The sequence below is a fragment of the Canis lupus genome, chromosome 8, assembly GCF_003254725.2.
Source record: "Canis lupus dingo isolate Sandy chromosome 8, ASM325472v2, whole genome shotgun sequence".
NCBI lineage: Eukaryota > Metazoa > Chordata > Mammalia > Carnivora > Canidae > Canis > Canis lupus.
The window spans coordinates 53,792,484-53,816,199 of NC_064250.1; the positions used below are offsets into that span (position 1 = coordinate 53,792,484).

At 39.5% G+C, this 23,716-nt stretch overlaps 1 protein-coding gene across 6 annotated transcripts in view; it reads right to left on the minus strand.

Annotated features, from left to right (window-relative positions):
- The window catches only part of STON2 (stonin 2), a 168,240-nt gene that overhangs the window by 94,398 nt on the left and 50,126 nt on the right, over window positions 1–23,716 (minus strand). For all 6 annotated transcript variants that reach the window (XM_049113370.1, XM_049113369.1, XM_049113371.1 and 3 more), the window contains 2 exons: window positions 16,245–16,516; window positions 14,192–14,467 (listed from right to left, as the gene is read on the minus strand). In XM_049113370.1, the coding sequence (XP_048969327.1) occupies window positions 14,192–14,467; window positions 16,245–16,332 (364 nt within the window). In that variant the 5' untranslated portion in view covers window positions 16,333–16,516. The remainder of the gene's footprint in view (window positions 1–14,191; window positions 14,468–16,244; window positions 16,517–23,716) is intronic.

The following is a 23,716-nucleotide window of genomic DNA, read 5'->3' on the forward strand; positions in this document are numbered from 1 at the left end:
CAAAATTAAAAAAAAAAAAAAAAAAAAAACTCTGGCTGAGAATTTCCCAGATTTATGAAAGATTTTGTTTGTCAGATTAGAAATCCCACGGTATCTCAAGCAGGGTAACCAAAAATAACTGTCCAAGTAGACAAAACTATACAAAACCAAAGACAGAAGACCTTAAGTAAGATTAATTTCAAAGGAATGATTATTAGACTGAGTACCACCTTCTCAATAAGAGAAGCCAAATGAACACTCCAATGAGCTAACAGAAAATATAACTTAAATAGGATTATATACTCAGTGAGAAGATCTTCAGAGATCAAGGGAATAATAAAAATAATTTAGACAAACAAAAACTACAGTTAATCTAAAGGAAAGAAAAATGAGAAAAAGAAACATAAGATTATAGAAATAAACTGTATCAGTCCTTGATAATAAATGTAAATGGACTAAAAGTTCCAGTTAAAGGTAAAAGACTATCAACCTATAATAAACAAATGAAATCCAATATGCTGTTCATAAAAGCCAAATGTAAAATACAAGGATTTGTCAAAGATGAAAGTAAAGGGATGAGAAAGCTATACAAGACAAAATATTAATGAAAAGAAACCTGATATATTGTAGCCTATAGACTTTATTTTTTTTTAAGATTTTATTTATTTATTCATGACACAGAGAGAGAGAGAGAGAGAGAGAGAGAGAGGCAGAGACACAGGCAGTGGGAGAAGCAGGCTCCATGCAGGGAGCCTGATGCAGGACTCGATCCCAGGTCTCCAGGATCAGGCCCTGGGCTGAAGGCGGTGCCAAACCGCTGAGCCACCCGGGCTGCCCAGCCTATAGACTTTAAAGCAAAAAGCACTAACTAGGAAGGATCACAACAAAATTACATATTTTAATTCATCAGAAATATATGATAATAATTCTAAATTGGCATATATTTAATAACTTAGTCTCACAATTATTAATACAAAAACTGACAGAACTTCAGAAAGCAAGAAATGTTCACCATAATGGGAGGTTTTAAAATACACTTCTCTCATAATTGATAGATCAATCAGGGAGAAAAGTCAGCAAGGAAACAAGATATAAACTACAAATGCACAAGCTGATCTAATGGTCATACATGGACCAACAGATGAAGAATACATATTCTTCATCACCCACATCTAGAACTCTTATGGCAATTGACCACATGCTATGATATAAAGCAGGTGTTTTTTTTTTTTAGATTTTATTCATTTATTCATGAGACAGAGAGAGAGAGAGAGGCAGAGACACAGGCAGAGGGAGAAGCAGGCTTCATGCAGGGAGCCTGATGTGGGACTCGATCTCAGGCCTCTAAGGATCAGGCCCTGGGCTGAAGGAGGCGCTAAACTGCTGAGCTACCCAGGCTGCCCAAAAAGCAGGTTTTAACAAATAACAAAAACAAGTATCAAACAGACCATGAACACTGATCACAATACAATGAAGTCTCTAGTCATCCAAACCACTTACCTAGATATAACTAGCATCTATTTATCTAAACTAGATAGAAGACAAAAAAAATAAAAAATAAAAAAATAAACTAGATAGAAGACAATTGGAAAAATTTAGAAACTAAGAAACATACTTTCAAATGATCTGTTGGTCAAAGAAGAAAAATTAATGAATATTAGAAAATATTCATAACAACAATAATGAAAATAGTATATGTGAAAACTTTAAGAATGCAAGTAAGCAGTACCATCAGGGACAGTGGTATTGCTTATATTAAAAAAGAACTGAAATTTAATGCAATAAGCTTCCAACTTACCAAGTTACAAAAGGAGCTGCAAAATAAAGAATATTAGAAAGGAAATAATAAACATAAAAGCAGAAGTTATTAAAATTAAAAAGTACATAGATTAAAAAATTCTTTAAGATGACTTTGTAATAGAATTGAAAAATTGTCAAGAAAAATCAAGAAAAAAAGCACTAATGAAAAAAGATACATAATTACAAATGCCATATACATTTAGAAGGCAATGAGGAGAAATAATGAAAGTCTTTACACCAATACATTTGAAAAAAGATTAAACTGTAGAAGTTCTAGGAAATTATAACTTCGAAACTGATTCAAGAAGAAAGTTAAAAATCTAACTTGTCCAATAATCATCAAGTAAAGTGAATCAATCCTTAAACTGTCATAAGGAAATGTCAGGTCCGGTGGTTTTACTGAAAAGTTCTATCAAACTTTCAAGAAAAAAAAAATTTCGATCTTTCAGAGTACAAAAAAGAGAGACCACTCATCACCTTGTTTTGTGAGGTTAGCATTTCCTGACATCAAACCCTGACAAAGTATATCTGATTTATACATATATTCTCCAAAATGCAGGTCAACTTCAATCATGGACATAGATACAAGAATCCCAAATAAATTGTTATCAAAGAGAATCTAGAGCTTGATGAAAAGGAAAATTACATCATGACAAAATTGGACTTATCCAGTGAATGCAAGATTGGTTTAACACAGTATTTCTCGACTTTTTTTCACTACTGCCCCACTAATGTGTTTTTTGTTTTGTTTTGTTTTGTTTTTGCCAATCATCCTCTTCCTTCAAGTCTCCCCTCTCCAGTAGAAAACCATGACCAGAAAAAAAAAAAAAAAAAAAAAAGAAAAGAAAACCATGACCAGGAAATTGATATTAATATAATCTACCAATCTTACTCATATTTCCCTAGTTTTACATGTACTTAAGCATGTATTTAGTCGTATGTAATGTTATCAGTGTGTAGGTTGTGTATCCATCATAGGATGTAGGAAAGTTCCATCACCTCAAGGAATGCTGACCTATTATATTCATTTCTACTTCTTCCGCTCATGCCCTGTTCCTAACCCAGGGCAACCACTAATTTGTTTTTCATTTCTATAATTTTGTCATTTCAAGAATGCTATAAAAATGGAATCAAGCAGTATGTGACCTTTTAGGATTGGCTTTTATTATTCATCATAATGCCTCTGAGATTCACTCAAGGTGTTGAACGTATCAATACTCCAGTCCTTTTGATTGCTGAGTAGTGTTCCACAGTATGGACTAACCACAGTTAGTGTTTAACCATTCACCTGTCATAGAACATCTGGGCTGTTTCTGGTTCTTAGCTATTATGAATAAAGGTGCTTTGAATATTCATGTATGGTTTTTGTATGAACCGAAGTTTCCATTTCTCTAGGATAAATGCTGGATCATACGACGGATCATTCATGTATTGCTGGTGAGAATGTAAACTGTAACAATGACTCTGGAAAATAGTTTGGCAGTTCCTTATAAAACTGAACATGGAGGGATCCCTGGGTGGCGCAGCGGTTTGGCGCCTGCCTTTGGCCCAGGGCGCGATCCTGGAGACCCGGGATCGAATCCCACATCAGGCTCCCGGTGCATGGAGCCTGCTTCTCCCTCTGCCTGTGTCTCTGCCTCTCTCTCTCTCTCTCTCTGTGTGTGTGTGTGACTATCATAAATAAATAAAAATTTTAAAAATAAATAAATAAATAAAACTGAACATGCAATTACTTTCTCTGCATCCTCACTAGCATTTAGGATTACCACTATTTTTATTTTAAGTCATCTAATACAGGTGTAGTAACAACTCATTTTATTTGGATTTCCCTATTGGTAATGACATTGAACATATTTCCAGGTGCTTATTTGCCATCTGTATATCCTTTTTGGTGAAACATATGGGTATGTCTCTTGCCCATTTTCTAATTAGATTGCTTGGTTCTTCACTGTTGAGTTTTGAAGTTGCTTTGTATATCTTAGATACTAGTCCTTTGTTGGATATGTGGTTTATAAATATCTTCTCTGGGTCTGTAGGTTCTTTCTTTATCCGCTTAACAGGGTCTTTTATAAAGCAAAAGTTTCCATTTTGATGAGGTCTAGTTTATCAATTCCCTTTTAAATTTTAATAGAACAGATATACTGTATATCTACCATGTTACTATATAAATAACTATGCTGTAAACATAAAAAGAGTAAGATTTCTTTGTCCCCCAAAACTATTTTTAGCCTCATTGGAGGTAGTATCACCTTGTTGATAATGTGTGGGCTAACATTACTAAAACAATTAATATAATTCACCATAATAACACATTAAAGGAATAAAAGACCATATTATCATCATAATACATATAGATAAAGCACTGAATACATTTTAGTATTTATTCATGGTAGTAACTTTTGGAAGACTAGAAACAGAAGGAGCTCCCTAAACCTAGTAGAGCTCATCCTAAAACCCTATGGTAAACATCGTGCAATGCTGGAGAGCCTTCCCTTGGAGATCCTGATCAAGATGACAGGTGCCTACTTCTCCCACTTCTACTCAACATCCTATTTGTGGTCAAAACCTACACAGTAACGCAGGAAGTAAAAAGGAGTGAAAAAAAAACAAAACTTATCTTTGCAGATGATGTTTTTATGTACAGAAAATAACCAGGAAACCCTAATAAATTACCAAATTAATAATTTTAGCACAGTACTTGTATGGGTTTCTAAAAAATATTTTATTCATTTACTCATGAGAGACACAGAGAGAGAGGCAGGGACAGAGGCTGCGGGAGGAGCAGGCTCCCCATGGGGAGATGTGGGACTCAATCCCAGGACCCCGGGATCACAACCTGAGCCAAAGGCAGACACTCAACCATTGAGCCACCCAGGTGTCCAGTACTTGTGTTTTTTTAAATAAATATATAAAAATAATTGCATTTATGAAAACAAGAAATATATAGAAAATTAAACTTAAAACAAGATAGTATTTATAAAACCAACAAAAAATATCAATCACATATAGTAATGAATGTAACAAAAGTCCTCAGAGGAGACACTCTTAAAGTTTATTAACAGATTGTACAGAAGATCAAAATAAATGGAGAGATATAATTAGGGTTTACGAAAGTTAATGTTGTCAAGATGTTAATTCTCCACAAATTGGTTTATAGATTTTACTGCATTCTAAATCAAAATCCTTGCATATTTTTCCTATTAATAAGCAGAATCATACCATTTAGATATAAACAAAGTAGAATTTTAATAATATATGTTAAAATGAATAAAATAATAGAAATAATAAAATATGATATAGAGAGAAATGAAATTAGACTCCTACAAAACACCAAATGGAAAAATCAATTCTAGGTGGATTGAATATCAAAGTATAAAAGGCTCCACTAGCAATATTTTAGGGGAACCTGGTTGGCACAGTCGGTTAAAGTTCAACTTTTGCTTTTGGCTCAGGTCATGATCTCAGGGTCATGAGTGAAATCAAACCTTGCGTCAGGCTCCGAGCTTGGTGTGGAGTCTGCTTAAGATTCTCTGTCTCTCTCCCTCTGCCCCTCTCCCCCCACATTCAAGTGTGTTCTCTCTCAAATAAATATATAAATCTTAAAAAAAAAAAAAAAGACACATACCGAAATATGCTTATGACTTCAGGGTAGGGAAAGATTTCCTTTATCAAGACAAAGAAAGCACTAAGCATAAAAACAAACAAAATTTTTATCATTATAATTAAGAACTTCTTTTTACAAAAGGAACCATAAAGAGAGTGAAAAGATCATCCACTTTATTCTACATCCATGTGTAGGAGATCCTGCCAGATATCATATCCACAAGGAACTCCTAGAAGTCAGCAAGAAAAAGGGAAAGATGCCAAAAAATACATACCCAAATAGGACTTTTATGAAAGAAAAAAAATCCAAATGGCAAAAAAAAAGTCAATCTGGAAAATACAAATTAAAACCGCATGAAACATCATTACTTTTCCCCTTCCCTTTCTCCATGCCGCTTCATGACTAAAATAGAAAAAATATTAAAAAAGAAAGGAAAAAAGAAAAGTATGACAATCTCAAGTGTAAACAAGGAAGTGGTGACACAATATCTCTTATATGTGGCTGATAGAGTAAACTAGAACCATCTTAGAAAATAGGTTGGTATTATCTGATCGAGTTGAGGATAAACAGCCTACAGTCTAGCAAGTCCCTTCTGACTCTTATACAAGAAAACCACTAGCTCTTGGTCACCAGGTGTTTAGAATGCTCACAGGTGGGCAGCCTGGGTGGCTCAGCAGTTTAGTGCCACCTTCAGCCCAGGGTGTGATCCTGGAGTCCCAAGATTGAGTCCCACAGGCTCCCTGCATGAAGCCTGCTTCTCCCTCTGCCTGTATCTCTGCCTCTCTCTGTCTCTGTGTCTCTCATGAATAAATAAAATCTTAAAAAAAAAAAAAAGAATGCTCACAGGAAAAAAAGGGGGGGTGGGAGGGATGCTCATAGAAACATGTTCTTAAATGCCAAAAAGTAGAAACAAGGCAAATATCCAACAGTAATACAATGGATAAATGACCTCCAATCACTTCCCACCTTCTCCAAGCTACCACCTTGACTCAAGACACTGCTGTATGACCCAGACTAACGCCATCTCAGATAAATCTGTGGACATATCTGCCTGATGACCTGAAGCCTTCTTAAGCACAGCCCCAACCCCCAACATTCTTTCCCGTCTAACCTCACCCTTGAGGCAAAACGTCCCCAATCAGCACAGGAGAAATGACTGTGACACACAGCTACTCTCAAACATTCCCTCTGGGGTGGTCCTACCCACATTATTCCCTAACCTCTTAGGGCTACAAAAGGAGGTCTTATGGGAAGTGAGGTCACAGAGATCTACACCTGCAGTTGCCCAAGACATGCTTCTGTTTCTAAATTCCTTTAATAAACCATTTCCTGTCAAGGTGGACCTGTTGGCCTTTCTCTCGGGCCTTAGGGCTCCTTTGGCCTTTGGAGGTCATTTTTGCATAGCCCTTTCATGGAACAACCATTCCTTCTGGATGGTTACAAAGGCTTCCCACTGGGTCACCCTGTTTCCCCAAGTGTCCTGCTCCTCCCAGTCTGTTCTCAACAGAGCAGCCATACAGCTTTCACACAATTACCCGCTCAAATCAAAGTCAGACCCTACCATGTCTGTGCTCAAAACCCTCCAATGGCTTCCCACCATCCAGAGTATGAGCCAAGGTCCTACCTGTGCCCTCCAAGCACCTACATGGTTCAAGTCCTCATGACCTAAGGCCTCATCCCCTTCCCTTCTCCCCATGTCACTCCACTCCAGTCACATACCACCAACACAGACACTGCAGCCCCTCAGAGGCTTGCCATTTGCAGTTCCTTTCATCTGGACAACTCCTTCCCCAATTTCTGCAAGGAGCACTCCTCACTTCCCTCATGCTTTCACTCAAAAGTTAACACTCAGAGACTTACTCCCGATCTTATGTAAAACTTCACATCTTCCCTCACTCCATTCTTTCTTTTCCTCATGTTTCTCTCCTTCCTAACCAAACCACACTAACACACTATATCTACAGTTTTATTGTGTTTCTGGTATGGCTTCTCCAGTAGAAAGTATGCTCCATGGGGCCAGAATATTCGACTGTATCCCAGGTGCCCTGAACAATGACTACCACAAAGCACCATTGGTTAAATGAATAATAAAGTGACAAGCTGTCACCTAAAACAATTAATACAACAAACACAATATTTTTCTTTATTCTTTGAGATCTTAAATAGACTAAAATTTAAATATTTATATGCATTGATGCCATATCCTTTATTTAACTTTGATGTCTAATCACTAGGGCTATATGATTTTTCCAATGCTGTAAACATGCTCATCCATTAATATAAAATAGATCTAATTCCATTCTTCGTTTGTGGCTACCTGCTTGCTCACAGTTGGCAATACCAAGCGGCTGTCTCGGGACCGGTTCAGAGGAAGCCCCAGAAAGCTTCACTAGCAACAGACTGCCCAACCGTTAGGTAATCTCAGCGTGGGGAGAGCAGGGACTATGGCCAATTTTCTCATAATTGCATTCCCAGCACCTAAGTATTTTTTGCATGAATGAACTAGTTAATTAATGCATGCTTGGCAGTTTATTGTGTTTTGTGTCCTGTGCTGAGGGTAAGATAGGTCACAAGGACCCCCCTGGATGAGCTAGCACATTCTGGAAGAGGAAAATATTAGGGTTCTGATAAAAATGCTTTAAAGTCCCTTTTAGATAACTGAAAGAAATCATTTTCAAGAGATCCTCTCCCCTGCCCAGATGGCATAATGGTAGCTTCAAATATGACAAAAATATAAGACAATTTTAATTGTGCTTTTTTTAAGACAGCTCCCGGCAGGGAGAGAAATATGTATGTTTGTATATGTATCATAATTCTATGTTATGCATATATTACTTATACATGTATATGTAAGCACATGTTATACACATATACTATGTGTGTATATTATGTGCATATGTGTATCTCTGTGCTATGCATATGCACGTTTGTGTGTGCACACTGTGTGTATAATAATGGGAAATCAAAATTGATGATAGCTGTTAAGCAAAGGGCATGATGGGGCAGAGGCTAGGCTAGTTTCTTTGCCTATTTTTTGGAAAAAAAAAAAAAAAGCCATTTCACTGAGGATGCCATGCCTCAAGTTCTCCCTAACAGCTCATCTTTCACTCATTCATTCATTATTCATTCATTAATCCAACAAATACTAAGTGAGTATCTACTAAGTTCCATGCTCCACATTCTGGGCAGAAAATAAATGAGACAGACAACATCTCTCTCTTCTAGTGGGGAAGAGAGACTATAAGCAAACAAATATATAACCGTAATTGCAGGTCAAAACATGGGCTATAAAGACATTTAATGCAGGAAAAAGCTAGGGGGTTGGGGCAGGTAGAAATGATGCTTGAGCAGAGCTCTGAGTAAACATGTAGAGGAAGAGTTAGGGGCCAAGGAAACAGCAAGAGCAGAAATGGACTTGTCAGGAACAGCAGGAGATAGTGATGGGAGCAGAGTGGTGCCCAGTGGACAGGGGCAGAGGGCATCAGGCCCCAAGGAAGAAGGGCTTTGTTAGAATCCTTCCCCCAGTACATCAGCGGCTGAGATGGATTCCGGAAAGGTCATTAATTACTCTTAAAAGCAGAGAACAATTCAAGGTATTAAAAGAAAATAAAACCTCCTCTGTTGAACAGGGAAATACATATGCATGCCAAATGCAATGCGCCTTGCTACATATTCACCAAATGGTTGGACTCTTATTCCACTCCCACCCACCAATTCACCCTCCGTTGCCAGAATAAAAAGTATCATAGAAAGTAACCACTGGGCTAGCCTTCTTCAGGATTAAGTCTCTCAGCTGTCACCCCTGCCTCCCTCTTAAATGGCTGACATCATCTCTGGTCTTCCCCCAAACAAGTGGCTCTTTCTCTGGTCCCAGATAATGAGCTTCTCCAGATACAATGGGAAGGCCTTAGCCCAAGCTTTTGGGGAAGACATTTGAAGCACAAGGGAATATTAGTGTTTTGCTTGGGCTGTGGAACAAATGTTCCGGAAATGAAAATTTTTTTGTTTGTAATTATGCATATCCTGCAGCATCTGCATAATGGGTCAAATTCAGCCTTGGCCTTGCTGCAAAACTGCCATCCATGTCTGTGGAGGAAGGTCAGCACATAACACCATGAGTGAACAGGAAGCTTCATGCTGAAAATAGTGCCATAATTTTTTTTTTTTAATTTTGGAAATGAACTTTCCTCTTTCAAGTCAATTTATCTGCATGTATTTGCAAACATATTCTAAGCACACACATATACTTGTAAAATGCACATATATGGAATCAGCCTTTGCCTTGAGAGGATCTTTATAAAGATTTTAGGGGTGGGGGTGAATGGGTGATGGGCACTGAGGGGGGCACTTGACGGGATGAGCACTGGGTGTTATTCTGTATGTTGGCAAATTGAATACCAATAAAAAATAAATGTATTATTTAAAAAAAGATTTTAGGTGATATATAAGCTGACTGCTACATTCTTCCTGTTACATGGTGGAATTTTAAAACAGAGGAGACAAAAATACTAAATTAGGAAAACTTTTTGCCACCAGGGAAACTCAGAAACACTACTGACTGCTAAGAGATCCAATGTGAATAAAATACCACCTGGGATTAGGCTCATTTTCAAACATTTTTATTTTATTTTATTTTATTTTATTTATTTTATTTTATTTTATTATTTATTCATGATAGACACAGAGAGAGAGAGAGGCAGAGACACAGGCAGAGGAAGAAGCAGGCTCCATGCAGGGAGCCAGATGTGGGACTTGATCCTGGGTCTCCAGGATCAGGCTCTGGGCTGAAGGCGGCACTAAACCGCTGAGCCACCTGGGCTGCCCTCAAAAATACTTCTTAACAATATAAAGATCCAATTTTGATTTGAAAAGATTCACCAGAAGTTTAGTAGGTTTTTTTTTCCCTTTGCTTGTTTCAATACTTTAGATCTGCTGGGTTCTGCTGCTGTTCTAAAGGTTTAGCAGAATATCTATGCATTAAGGTTTGAGGTTCAGCAAACACGTTTTCAGTTAAATTTTTTGACATTTTTCACTGGGTAACCCAGTTTAATCACACGGCATTTTCAGACCAAGATGGGAACAGTATTCTTGTGGCTACTTTAAGTCTTAAATTTGAGTATTTGGCAGTTAAGATTCTAATAAAAATCTTTTTAAAGAGAATATTTATCAACATAGTCTGAGCCAAAGTGTTCTTGTTAAATCAAAGAGATACAAATTTCACATTTGGTCTCCACCAAATTTCAGAGGTTTTAATGGAGGAAATAATATTTACAAAGAGGGCATGATTTTATCTGCTCCTCATTCCTAGCATCCTCAGGTCCAAATAATTGACGCCAGCCATTGTTCTTCTAAGTGTGGTTACAAAAAGACTTTGTCACTCCATTGACTGATTTTATTCATATTTTTCTGAGAGAGATGATGTGTCTCCTTTTCTCCAGACCAACCACAATGGCACTTACTCAAAATCCAAAACAAAGTTGCTGCCCTGATGGATTTAAAACATTTCTGGAGTAGTCTTCCCCTTCAGCTGTTGCTCCTTGTTATCCAATCAACCTGGGTATGCTTCAGTGCAAGATAAAATAAGTAGCCAGGTCACCAAGGTAGGGGGTAACGACTTCCTGGCTTATTTAAGTTCCCCAGTGTAGCTTCTGATGATTAGATGCTATAAAAATAAGAGATTTACTACAAATGACAGTCTCTTTGAGTCCCTTACTCAACTGTGCCTCCAGCCTCCTTGCATTTTAATTTGGGCAAGTAGTACAACGCCATTCCAGGCTAAAATCCAACACTCCCTTGGTTTTATTTGTAGGTGGCACAGCTTAAAAAATAAATTCTTTTGATTATTTGGTTGGTTGGTTTTTTTTTTTTCTTCTTTTGCTCTTCATCTGCCAGAAAAACTGTGAACAGTGCAGGAATGGGACCCGGGGGGATGGAAAAGGAGTATCCCAGAAAACAGTTTTCCACCTAACTACTCCACGTGTGTGCACACATCTGCTATCTTTCCCAGCTTCTCCCTGCACGCCTAGATGTGAAGGTATGGAATAGCTGGCCATGGAAGGTTCCACTGTCTGCTTCCAGAAATCCAGATGAGGAATAGCATTAATCCATCCCATTTTCCCTCTTTTTTTTAGGTCAAGATCATGATCGTCTCATCAAAAAATATTCACAAAGAAGCTGCATGGGACAGGGCTGAAGGGGTTCAAAATAGGTCTCCCCAAAACCACCTTGGCATGGGGACTATTTTGAGCTGAAGGCAACGGAGATCCTGCAGGCTGGAGAGAAACTACTGTCCCTCCTTTAACTACCTAGTTAGAGTCTAACTGGAGTATCTTTCCCAGAATAAGGGTTATTACCAGATAAATTTTATCTGAGTGACCCATCTGCATGGCAGGGCAAACATCCAAACATCTGCTCTTCTTACTGTCCTGGGAACTGCCCTCCTCTCCTTTGAAGCCTCAGGCCCCTATCCCACTCCTTAGCTCAGGATGGCACATACACCTCATTTTACCAGCCTATGAACCTTTTTTATACATGGGGCTCCCAAAGTACAAAATTATATTTTCTTTTCTCCTATGAATCTGTCTCATGTCAACTGAAGTCTTAGACCAGCCAGAAGAAATTTTGGAGGGTAGAGGAAACTTCCCTTCCCCCAAGTCTAAAATAGATATTTTCCTCTTTCTCCTGACATAGAGATGTCTGACTAGAAAGTGCTAGGCACGTAACAGAAGCAAACAGGACACGGGAATAGAATAGGAAGAAACAAAGAAACTGCAACTACATTATAGGAACGAGAATCGGTTTGTTCTGGTGATACTGACATGGCTAGAAAGACAGCAGAAGCCATGAACAGTTTCTACAGATTTTCCTTATTTCTGGCTGAACTTCGCCACCTACATGCATTGAGACACACCGATATATTTCACAGCTCACCAACAGATTCCTGATTTCAGCACATTTAAATACAGCACATCAAGTATCTCCCTTGCCCCAATTATTTTTTTAAAGGTTTGTTTATTTATTTGTTTGTTTATGAGAGACAGAGAGAGAGAGAGAGAGAGAGAGAGAGGCAGAGACACAGGCAGAGGGAGAAGCAGGCTCCAAGCAGGGAGCCTGATGTGGGACTCAATCCCGGGACTCCAGGATCACTCCCTGGGCCGAAGGCAGGCGCTTAACCGCTGAGCCACCCAGGGAACCTCCCTTGCTCCAATTCTAATTCATTCATGGGCTGTCCATTAGAAAAAGTTTACTTAATACACACAGGGTGAAGCTGTAGCCCAAAAGAGGTCCAGAGTCTTCTTGCTAGAAATTAATAAACTAAGAGAAGCATTTTTTAGAGTGGACGAATGAGACATTGATGGACAAATCATTTCTATATTGTCAGATTAGACTAAAAACTAAAAAGAATCAGATGACCACTCATTTCGTAGAACTAGCCATCCAGCCAACACACAGATTTCTCCAAGTGGACACCACTGATCTAGGGCACTACTGAACAAAAGCTCTGAGGAAGACCACAACCAAATGATAAATAACAAGGGAAAATGATGTTTAAATATGAAGAAATATAGGAACGCCTGGGTGGCTCAGTCAGTTAAGTGTTTGACTTTGGTTCAGGTCATGATCTCAGTGTCCTGAGATTGAGCCCTGTGTTGGGCTCCACACTCAGTGGGGAGTCGGCTTGCCCCTCTCCCTCTCCTTTTGCCGCTCCTCTAGCTCGTGCTCTCTCTTTCTCTATCAAATAAATAAAATCTTTTAAAATATAATATAAAATCTTTTAAAAATATGAAAGAGTATAGGACCTTAGAATGATTATCTTGGATTATCTTGGTGAGCCCAATGTAATCACAAGGTCCTTAAAAGTGGAAGAGGTAGGCAGAAATCAGAGGGAGCTGTGATTACAGAAGAAAGGCAGAGAGATGCAACAATGTTGGCTTTAGAGACAGAGGAAGGGGACATGTGCCACGGAATGTGGGCAGCATCCAAAAGCTAGAAAGGGCAAGGAAAACAGATTCTTCCCTAGAGCCTTCTGGAAGGAATGCAGCCTTGCCAACACTCTGAATTAGCCCAGTGACACCAAGTCCAATACATGGACTTTCGAACTACAGACTTTTGAACTGTAAGAAAATAAAGTTATGCTGTTTAAACCATTAAGTTTGTGGTAATTTGTTATGCAGGACATAGGGAACTAAGATGGTCACAAAAGTGATCCAGTCAGCATTGGCATGCTTTGGTACACAACAGAATCAGCAGCCAGGTGAGCAGGGTGGGGACGAACAATTCTCTGGCTTTGTTAAGCTCCCCAGGGTAGCTTCTGGCTATTTAAGTGCCACAATATAAGAGAATTATCATTAAGGACAGTCCCCACTCTTGAAAATTTAGATCTAACGGGTCTGGGACACAAGAATATCCATGTTTACCTAGTGACTCTAGAAATTGATGGTGGTCCACGTTCTGAAAGACATTCATTTCTGCTCATAAGGAGCTTATAATTTAGGTGCTGAGCAAACATAATTCCAATACCTAATAGATAATAAATATGCATACTTCCAAAGACAGGTCAACATCCAGGCACAAGTACAGAAGGCTAGAAATGGTCCAGAACACATAAATCCTTCTATATGCTTGAATAACAAACCCTAGTTGTAGAATTAAGCCAGATGAGATCTCCACCAGCTCTCCTGTAGGGCCGCCACCAAAGGGTTCTGGTAAAAGTAGAATCCTGGCAACCCTGTAGATCTCTCCTGGAAAAGCACCCCTGGTGAGCACAGACCTAAGCCAAAACCCTTCTCAACCTCCCACCTGTCTCACCTGTTTCCTTCTGAGACGGTGATGTGCTAGCCCAGGGGGTGTCGTCTTCAAACTGAACCCAGTTGCTGATGGCTGAGGCCAGGTCAGGTGGGGGCTGCTCAGGGCTCCCAGGAGGGGAGGTTGCTTCAGAAATGAGGCCCAGCTTTTCGGAGGAGTCATCCTGCTCTGAGTGGGAAAGCTCCTGGGAGCCTCCATCCGCCACATGGTTCTCCCCGGAGGAGCTCTCAGACTGGTCTGAATAGGATGACAGTGCTGGGAGATGCTCTTCGGTGCCCCCTGAAACAGATACCGGACACCACCATCAATGATGTGAGGAAGCCCACTCTTCAAAACTGTCTGATGAAGGAAAATCCAAGGATAGGTAAGGGGTGACCACAAGACGTACCATTCTGGTGAGTGCAGAAACACTCACGCCCACCTGTCTCTACGCTGACGGAGTGTTTTCCTAACATTGTATATACGAAGGATAACCTCAGCATGCCTACAAACAGCACCCAGGCAGGCTGAGACTGGAAGCCTTATTCACTATTATCCTAGCATCTACTCCACTGATAGGCGGTCACAAAAATGCTTAGAGGAGAAAAGCAAAAGGCAACAGGGACTGATGGAGACTTTGGCTGAACAGGAGAGCTTCTGTCTGGACTAAATACATTCACATTCAAATTCACACTTCAAACTCCATGCAGTCCAAACTATACATGTCTGTGGACTGCCAGGTGCAAACTCTGTACTGACGATCCAGCTGAATGAGGCCCAGAGGCTCTTCCCCTACCTTTCTAGCACTTTATTGGTCCTAGGATACTTAACAGCCTTCAAAAAAAATTTTTTTTAAATAATTATATTCTAATTGTGGCGGTGGTTACACAAATCGATTAAAGTTTCACCACTGCATGCCAAAAGAGGTCAATTTTATTATATGAAAACTTTTTAAAAATAAAGGTACTAACATAAAACTTTTTTCTGCCATCATTAGCCAAACAAACTAGTCTACCTGCACGTAACCAAACGCTTTAGACTAGCACTGCCCAACAGAAATAAAAGCTGAACCACATATGTAATTTTAATTTTTTTAGTAGCCAGATTAAAAAAAAAGTAAAAGAGGTGAATTACTTTTAGTAATATAAATTTCAACTCAGCATGTTGAAAAGTTTTAATTCTAACATATAACTAATATAAAAGTTACTAATGAATTATCTTACTTTCACTAGGTCTTTGAAATTCGATGTACTTTATACTTAAAACACATCTCAATTCAGACTAGCTGCATTTCAAGGACTCAATAGCCACATGGCCACCATACTGGACAGCTCACCTGTCAACTCACACTTTCCAGGTGCTGTAAATGAAGCTGAGCAGTGCTAGCTGCAGTGGAGCAGGTTCACCTGACAAGGCTCTGCAAATATCTCCTGTCCCCTACCTTGACCTTCATCCCTGAGCAGCAGGTCCCTAGAAGTCAATTTAGCCAGCTTCACCATAATCATGGATGGCAATTAACTGAGTTCTTTCCATGTGCCAGGCACTGTTCTAAGCACTTTACATATATTAATTCATTTAATCCTCACAGCCCTCCTGAGAAAGGTACTGTAATTACCCCTACTACACAGATAAGCTACTTCACAGAGAGGTTAAATAAACCATCTACCCAAGGGCACATCACTTAGCTGTGACAGAGCCAGCATCCAAGCCCAAGCAATCTGGCTCTAGCACCTGTCACGCTTCACAACTATGCTTTAAAAACTGAGGAAATCCAAATTGCTGCTGGGAGTAACACCCTATAAGGTTGAGTAGGACCCTATAAGGTTGAGTATGACGTACTTTGTAAATACAAAGTTTATGCTCCTTGGAAGAAAGCACCAATACTTTTGGTATTTCCAGGCCCTCTTGTTTGGGACTCTAAGTTTCCTAAAATACTTACCCCAGGCTTCAAAAGTGGAAAAATCTGCACTTGAGGAAAGTGACAAACTGGCTCTTTTTTACGTATTAAGATCCCACCCAAAGAATGATCAAGTAGAAGTCATTATAAACAGTTGTGGCTCTTTGCTGCACTTCTTACCCTCAGATGGGACAGGAAAGAGTGGCTCCTCATTGAAGGAGACCCACTCTGACTGGTGGGTAGCGATCACATGGTCCAAGGTCGTCATGCTAGGAAGGCACTGGTCATCTTCACACCGACAGTCTCAGGCAGACCCCAGAGTAATGTCTGGGGTGGAGGTATGGTGGCGCAGTGGACTTCGGGCCTCGGCTCTGTTATAAGGGTCTTGCAGAGGGCAGACTTAGAACATAGATTAGCTCCTCTTGCCTTTGGCTAATCTGCCAAGCAGAAATCTGTGTAAAAAAATAATAAAAATGAAAAAGGACAACTATCACATTATCTCCAATCCACACAGGTCCAGGGTTTTCAACACTGCCCACGAGGAGGTCTGGGTGTTTTCAACTTGTATTACTCGTCTCTGCCCTGTCTTGTTGCCGCTTCTTATACAGAAATATCTGCCTTTAGCATCAAGATCTCTGCATATGACTTCATATCAGACTTGTAAATAATCACGCAAATTTTAGTAATCAGATTCCCAAATTTCCCCAATTATTATATTTTGGAAATACTTTCATTTATAATATAAGGCTATTGTTGCAAAACAAAAAACTTTTCAAAGTACTTTCACTCTCTTTTACTAGATGGTAAAATAAAAGCATGTTCTTTCCTCTTAAATCATAGCACTTTTTGCCTTAGGCAGGTAGCTCTTTGCAAGCTTGATTTAAATCCCTGGCAGAAACCCAACTATCTCCAGATGGTACCTCCAAGCATGGTTTACCAATCAAGAGAAATAGAAATGGAATCATCTTGTTCATTTGGAGTAAAGGGGAAGGGAATATTTGCTTTATAAAATGTGAGTCAAAAAAACACGTTTTCAATCTAGGCCAATTTGAATTAGTACATAAAAGTCTAGCCTTTACTCACATTACAATTATGTTCTATGTATATAGAAAGATACTTAATAGACTCATAATTCTGTTTGTACTATTAATGTCCATTTACAGTTTGAACCTAGCTCTTGGTCTTATGATAAATTAATAAAATCTGAATCAATTAAAAATTAATGTTTCCACAAAAGAGCTACTATTTGCCCTGAATAATATCAGTTCTTATTAATGGAATACTTACAATATTCATTTTGGTCTAGAATAATTTAACCCATATCCTTCTGACTGGTGCATAATAAAATAAAATGTTGAGGAAATTTTAGTATAGGTTATCACCTGCTATAAATAATCTATGCTGGGGTTAATCAGAATAGAAATATTTAATAGTTTTTGTCTTTTTTGGTTGTTAAAACAGTTCCCCTGTATAATACTGCCTAAAAATAACTGCTTTCATACATTTATAATTTTTAGAAACATATTTTAAAAATATTTCTTAAAATATTTTATTTATTTGAGAGAGAGAGAGAGTGAATAAGAGGGAGAGGGAGAGAGAATCTGAAGTAGACTCCTCACTAAGCATGGCCCAACTCAGGGTTTAATTCCACAACTGTGAGATCATGGCTTGAGTTGAAACCAAGAGTTGGACATTTAATCAACTGAGCCACCAAGGCACCCCCAGAAACATATTTTCATACCATACTTCATTTGATTTGATAGCCATTTTAGTTAAGTAAGGCAGATATAACTATAATCTTTCACAGATGAAGAAATTTGGGGTGAGAGGAGTGATTTATCCATCACCTTCATTGTTTTGAGACCCTTGTTTGATGCCCTAAGATGTTTCCTCCTGGCTTATAACTGGAAGAATTCACACATTCCAGGATAGTGACAAATAGGACTCTTCTTCCTCCATGATTAAGACCTTATCCACAGAATCATCAACTAGAGGCCATAACATCAGGTGTGTTAGATGCACCAAGCTAAGAAGTGATCAATACAACCCTAAAACCTAGGTCTTCTAGTGCCAAAACACTCTGATCTTTGGAACACAGACACACACACACACACACACACACAAACAAAACAAAACAAACCACTAGAATATATGCAAACTCCCCCAACTAAAGTACTTTACAAACACCAATTACAACAGAACCATAATGAAACAATCTGAGAAATTCCCCATGTGGAAATCTGCCAGGATACTCCAGCTGTGCAGAGAATGGAAAGCCTGGAAATCTCTCTTCCAAGTCCCTCTCCTAAGATTCTTACCAACCATAGGACCAGACGTATGCAAACAGCCTGGAGAATACAGTGCTCCAAAACCAGACCTCATCAGAGAACCACACAGAGCTCAAAGACCCTAAAGCTGACTCCAGCGGACTTCTCCCTTCAAGCTGTTCTCAAGTCCCATCAAACATCAAGGTCGCTCAGTGTGCTGGTGGCTGCAGGCCAAGATAAGACAGCAGAATAGTAGAGTCAGGCTCCTCCTCTCCCTACAACAGCAGCATGTAAGCCAAGTCCAGCAACAACAAAAAGCCACAACACAAGTCCATGTGCTGACACATGAAGCGTCATAGCTCAATGGGAAAAACATCCTCCTGACCCCGTGATGATGAATCCAGCAAAATTCACAGATGAGTGTGGGTGGGGGAGGGGACGAGAGAAGGAAAAGGGTGAGGGCAATGGGACAAATACTGAGAAATTTTAGAGCTCAAAGATTTTAAAGACCAAAGGTCCAACTCTCAAGTTCACAGATGAGTAAACGGAGACCCAAGGAAATCAAACATAGCAACACAGGATGAGAGCATAGGCCTGGGACTTGAATCCTATACAGCCTTTAAGCCTCATTTCACCCCTGTACAGTAGGAACAACAAGACTCACTTCATAATTTTAAGGATTAAGAGAGAGGATATACACAGGGTGCTTAGTACTGGGAGTAATGAACCCTCTGTAACATAGAGGTCTTACTACGTGCCAGGCCCCAGTCCAAACTCCTTATGAATGTCAGCAATAGCAGTCACTGCTGTTGTTAAATTACATGCAAGAAGTCACACAGCGCATTAGTGGAAGTCTTGGGACTAGAATACAAATTTCATAAAACTACCCCATTTCTGTCATTTACATATGCTGGCATTAGGGATTTCTCTTTTCAATCATTTTTAGAGCAATTCTCCCAGATGTTATATGGAGTCAAGCACTTGACCTCCTCTTTACAGACAAGGTCACAGTCTAGCTGAGGAACAGAGACTACTACTCAAAGCATGAATGAAAGAAGAGCCCCAAAGCTTTACCTACACTTCCTTAGCTTGTCCATCCCAGGTCCAGAGATGGACTGGTTACAGATAATAAGCATTCCCAAAAAAGCCTAGTGGAACAAATTTATTACAGGGATCCCTCTATCATAATCCTGTGAAATGGATTCTGGGTACTTGCCATGACAACAGCCATATCCAATAAGCCACAAGATGCTTGACCATGCAGAGTGCTATGCTAGCAGCTGGAAACCACAGAGGAACCCAATAATTGTGAGGCTAAGTTCACACTGGAATTGGGTTCGCTGTGAAAACCTCACCCCATTTTTAGAATGTGAATCATAAAGTGAGGTTTAAAATCACCACAAATGGGGAGTGACTCAGTATCAGCAGCAGGATTGACCAAGAGGCACTACAAGTTTCATTGAAGTCTCTGGGTTGCCACTTCAGAGAGCAGCTTCTTTCTCAGCATCCCTTACACACTAAAATCTGGGGATGGAAAACACAGTTGGCTAATAAAATGGGAGTCACTTAGAAATGGATCTATTTTGTGCCAATCCTGATACACATTCAAGAGCCCTATGTGTTTGGAAATATACTAAGCACCCTTTGAGATAGTGACCCTCAAGCAGCTTGCAATCTAGCTGGGGACAAAGAAGAGCAAACAACAAATCTGGAAATCATCCTGCTGCAGGACACACCAGAAATGCTGTTTAGCCATAGAGAGATCTGCAAGGGCTGGAACCGTAAAGAACTGAGCAGACTTCTAGGATTTGAAGGATATCCTCACATCTGGACCAGCAGAAGGGAAGAGAATATCTGAGCACAACTCGGGACAGAGGATCATCATAAGTGGGCTTGTTTCTAGGCCAGTGAAGAGGTCAGTCTGATGAAAGCTGAGGTGCTTACGGAGGAAATGTGGGGAGAGAGGATTGGTAGCCTTACCAGCTGAGAACAGTTCCGTTGGAAATGGAGCTACCTAAGGTTGAAGAGTGGAGAGTGACTGAAGAAATGTGCCTATGCGAGATTAATATTCCTCAGACTGCACTGACAAGAAGCTTAGAGATGGAAACCATAGGCCACAATAGGACCCCAGTGTCTTGGGCGATGTCAGGGGCCAGCATTATCAAGAATGTGTACTGAGCTCTCTGTGCTGGGCCCATTTTAGGGCCAGATGGCACAAGGGAGAACAAGACAGCATCACTGGCCTCAAGCAGCTTACAGCAGATGGCAGAGGGGTATGGCAGCCACATAAAACAACACAGTCGGTTCTCTAACCTATTTTGACAGGTTATCCATCAAAACAATAACTGCAGAGCATCAAGGAATTAATTAAGAGACTACTGAGCAGCAGGCAGTCATGAGCTACCCCTTAAATTGGAAGGGAGGGCTCTGAGCAAAACAGTGGAGGGGCAAAGCCATTTTAGGAAGGGGGAGCAGGACTGGCATGTTTAGATGTCAGTGAGTTATGTTGTGTTTATGGGAGGAGATGGTAGGCGTGGTGTTGAGTGCACTGGAAAAGGAGGCGTTAGAACAGTGACAGCTCTACATTCCAGAATGAGTTTGACCTCTTGAAACTACCTTTTCCATTCCCAAGGGCCTTGATTCAGCCGCTCACTGTCTCTCACCTAGATAAGCACCAGCGTTTTACCTTTCTCCTTGCCTTCTTGGTCACATCCCTCCAAAGTACTACCCAATCTACTGTGCCAGAGTGTTGTTCCTAAAAGCTGAAATGCCCATGCCACAGCTCTGCTTAAAAACCCCTGAATGGCCCCTCAGAGCCATAGACTCCTTTCCTCCTTGTGTTAGGCAGAGTCAGTTTCTGTTGCTTACAACCAAGAACTCTGATACATGGTACCCTTCCTGGACTCTCCTTCATCCCACTTGCCCCTTATCCCCCATATCTTCTGTGTACTTACAGTGTCTCACTTACATTAGTTTATCAAATTATAATGACATTATTTGCCAATGTAGCTCTCATGCTAATTAGCATGTAAGCTCCCTGAGAAAGGGGATTAGATTGTTTTCTTGTCGATGTCTTCTACTCTTAGAATAGGGTCTTGCATTTTGTAAATATTGAGTAAATGGCTGAATTAGTGAATGAGCAAATTAACTTGTTTTACCACTCCTCAGGGTTTCGAGCAGGCAATGTTTTGCTAAGGTTAATTTACACGCTGTATATAAGATAGCTTGAGGAACATTCTAGACATAGGCAACATGTTCATTTCCTTTTCTTTCTGATCTAAAACTCTGCTATCCAATTCCAACACAGTAGCCACAAGACACCAAGTAATATTAAGATGTAGCTAGTCCAAACTGAGTTGTTCTTTAAGTATAAAATATATACCAGATTTCAGAGAGTACAAAAATGTGTAAAATATCTACTTAATAATTTTTACATTGATTACATGTTGAAAGATAATATATTAGATTTATTGGGCCCAATAGAACATACTGTTAATTTCACCTGTTTCCTTTAACATTTTTTAAATGGGGCAACCAGGAAATTTAAAATAATATGTATGTGGTTTGTACTCTATTTCTACTGAACAGCATGGCTCTATAATACTCCACTCTTTATTTCATCTTTGTTTTTGAAGGATATTTTTCAGTAGACATAGAATTTAAGGTTGACTTTTCCTTTCCTTTCATATTTTGACTTTTGGTTTCTATTGTTTCTGATAAGGAGTTGGCTTTATCTCCTCTCCTACTGATCTCTCTTCAAGTTCGCTGACTCTTCTATCATCTTCATTTCCTGTTAATCTCATCCTGTGAATTTTTCATCTTAATGATTCAACTTTTCTATTCTAAAATTTTTATTAGACTCTTTTACAGTTTCTATTTCTCTGTTGAGATGCCCTATATGTTTACTCCTTATAACAATATTTTCCTTTAGTTCTTTATACATATTTATAATAGCTGTATTACAGGTTTTGTCTGCCATATCCAACATCTGGGCCATTTAGGGATTAGTTTCTGTTGACTTTTTAAAATTATTTTAATATTAAAATTAATATTTTCCTATTTCTTTGCATACCTACTAATTGTTGATGATACACTGAACATATTCTGGATTTGATCTTCCTCTGCAGAGTTGATTTTTGTCAGAAGTTAACCTGCTTGCTCACACTCATCCTGTATGGGCTTGGTCTCCACTTTGTTGGATGGATTGGTAAAAAGCCAAAGAAGATGTCTCCTAAGCCCCTCTGACAGCAGCAGAACTCAACTTCCAAACTCAATATCCACGGCAGATTTCAACAGGGTGAAATTAGGGTGGGTTTAGAGTAGGTCTTACTCTAGAGCAGCTGGCAAACTACAGCCATGACACAGGCTGGCCCTCTGCCTTTTTTCACAAATAAAGTTATATTGAGACAAAACCATGCAAATTCATTTACATACTGTCTATGGCTGCTTTTGCTCTACAATAGAAAGTTGAGCAGTTAAAACAGATACTGTATAGCTCACAGGACCTAAAATAATTACCTAACTCTACAAAATATTTTTATCAATCCTGCTTGAAAGCATGTTCCTTACCCCTAAGACATAAAATTTTTGTGTCTCTTCTGAATGCTTAGAATGTTAATAATGTGTTAAGAAGGTCTTTCCAATGTGGCTGGGCTACACTGCCAACATCTCCTAGTATTGCTTGATCTCTACTATTTCTGTTCCATTCTCAACCTAGAAGCCACCACTTTTAGTAAATCTCCTATGGTTTTGTCTGTACATGCGCACTCCAGGCAGACCAAGGATTCCCTGGGTATACCCAGACACACTTCTGCTCCCCCCTTCCTCTTGCTACTCTCTATATTCTAATGCCCTGCCCAGCAGATACCAGCTGCTTCAACTGCCCCAGACTCTGATCTGTTTCCTTAGCTCAGCAGGACTGCTGTGCTCAGTGCAGACTTCAGCATACAATGCTACATCAGGAAACTCTCCCCTGGAAGAGAGCCAAAGTGATCATCAGGCTCATCTCATGAGCTTTCCTTCTCTCAGGATTGAAATACTGTGCTTTCCATTGACCAATACTTGAAAATAGTTGCCTCATACATTGTCCAGTAGTTTTATGGTAGTACAATGCACAAGGACTAGTTTGTTACCAGTTATGGCCCAAATTGGAAATCTTCCCGGGAAACATTCCCTCTGACAATCATTTTTAAAAAGAGAAAGAGTCCTAGTTCAGATCATCTAAATTAGGGTGACTGTATAGTGATGTCCTGGAAATGTTAGTTAAAAGTTTTAGAAAACTTTCATAAATCATATGTAAAGGAAAGGAGGGTTTCATATAGCTGTATGGATTAATTCCATCCCTTCAGAGCTGAGAAAATGTTTGGTTTGGTTAGCTATGCTTCA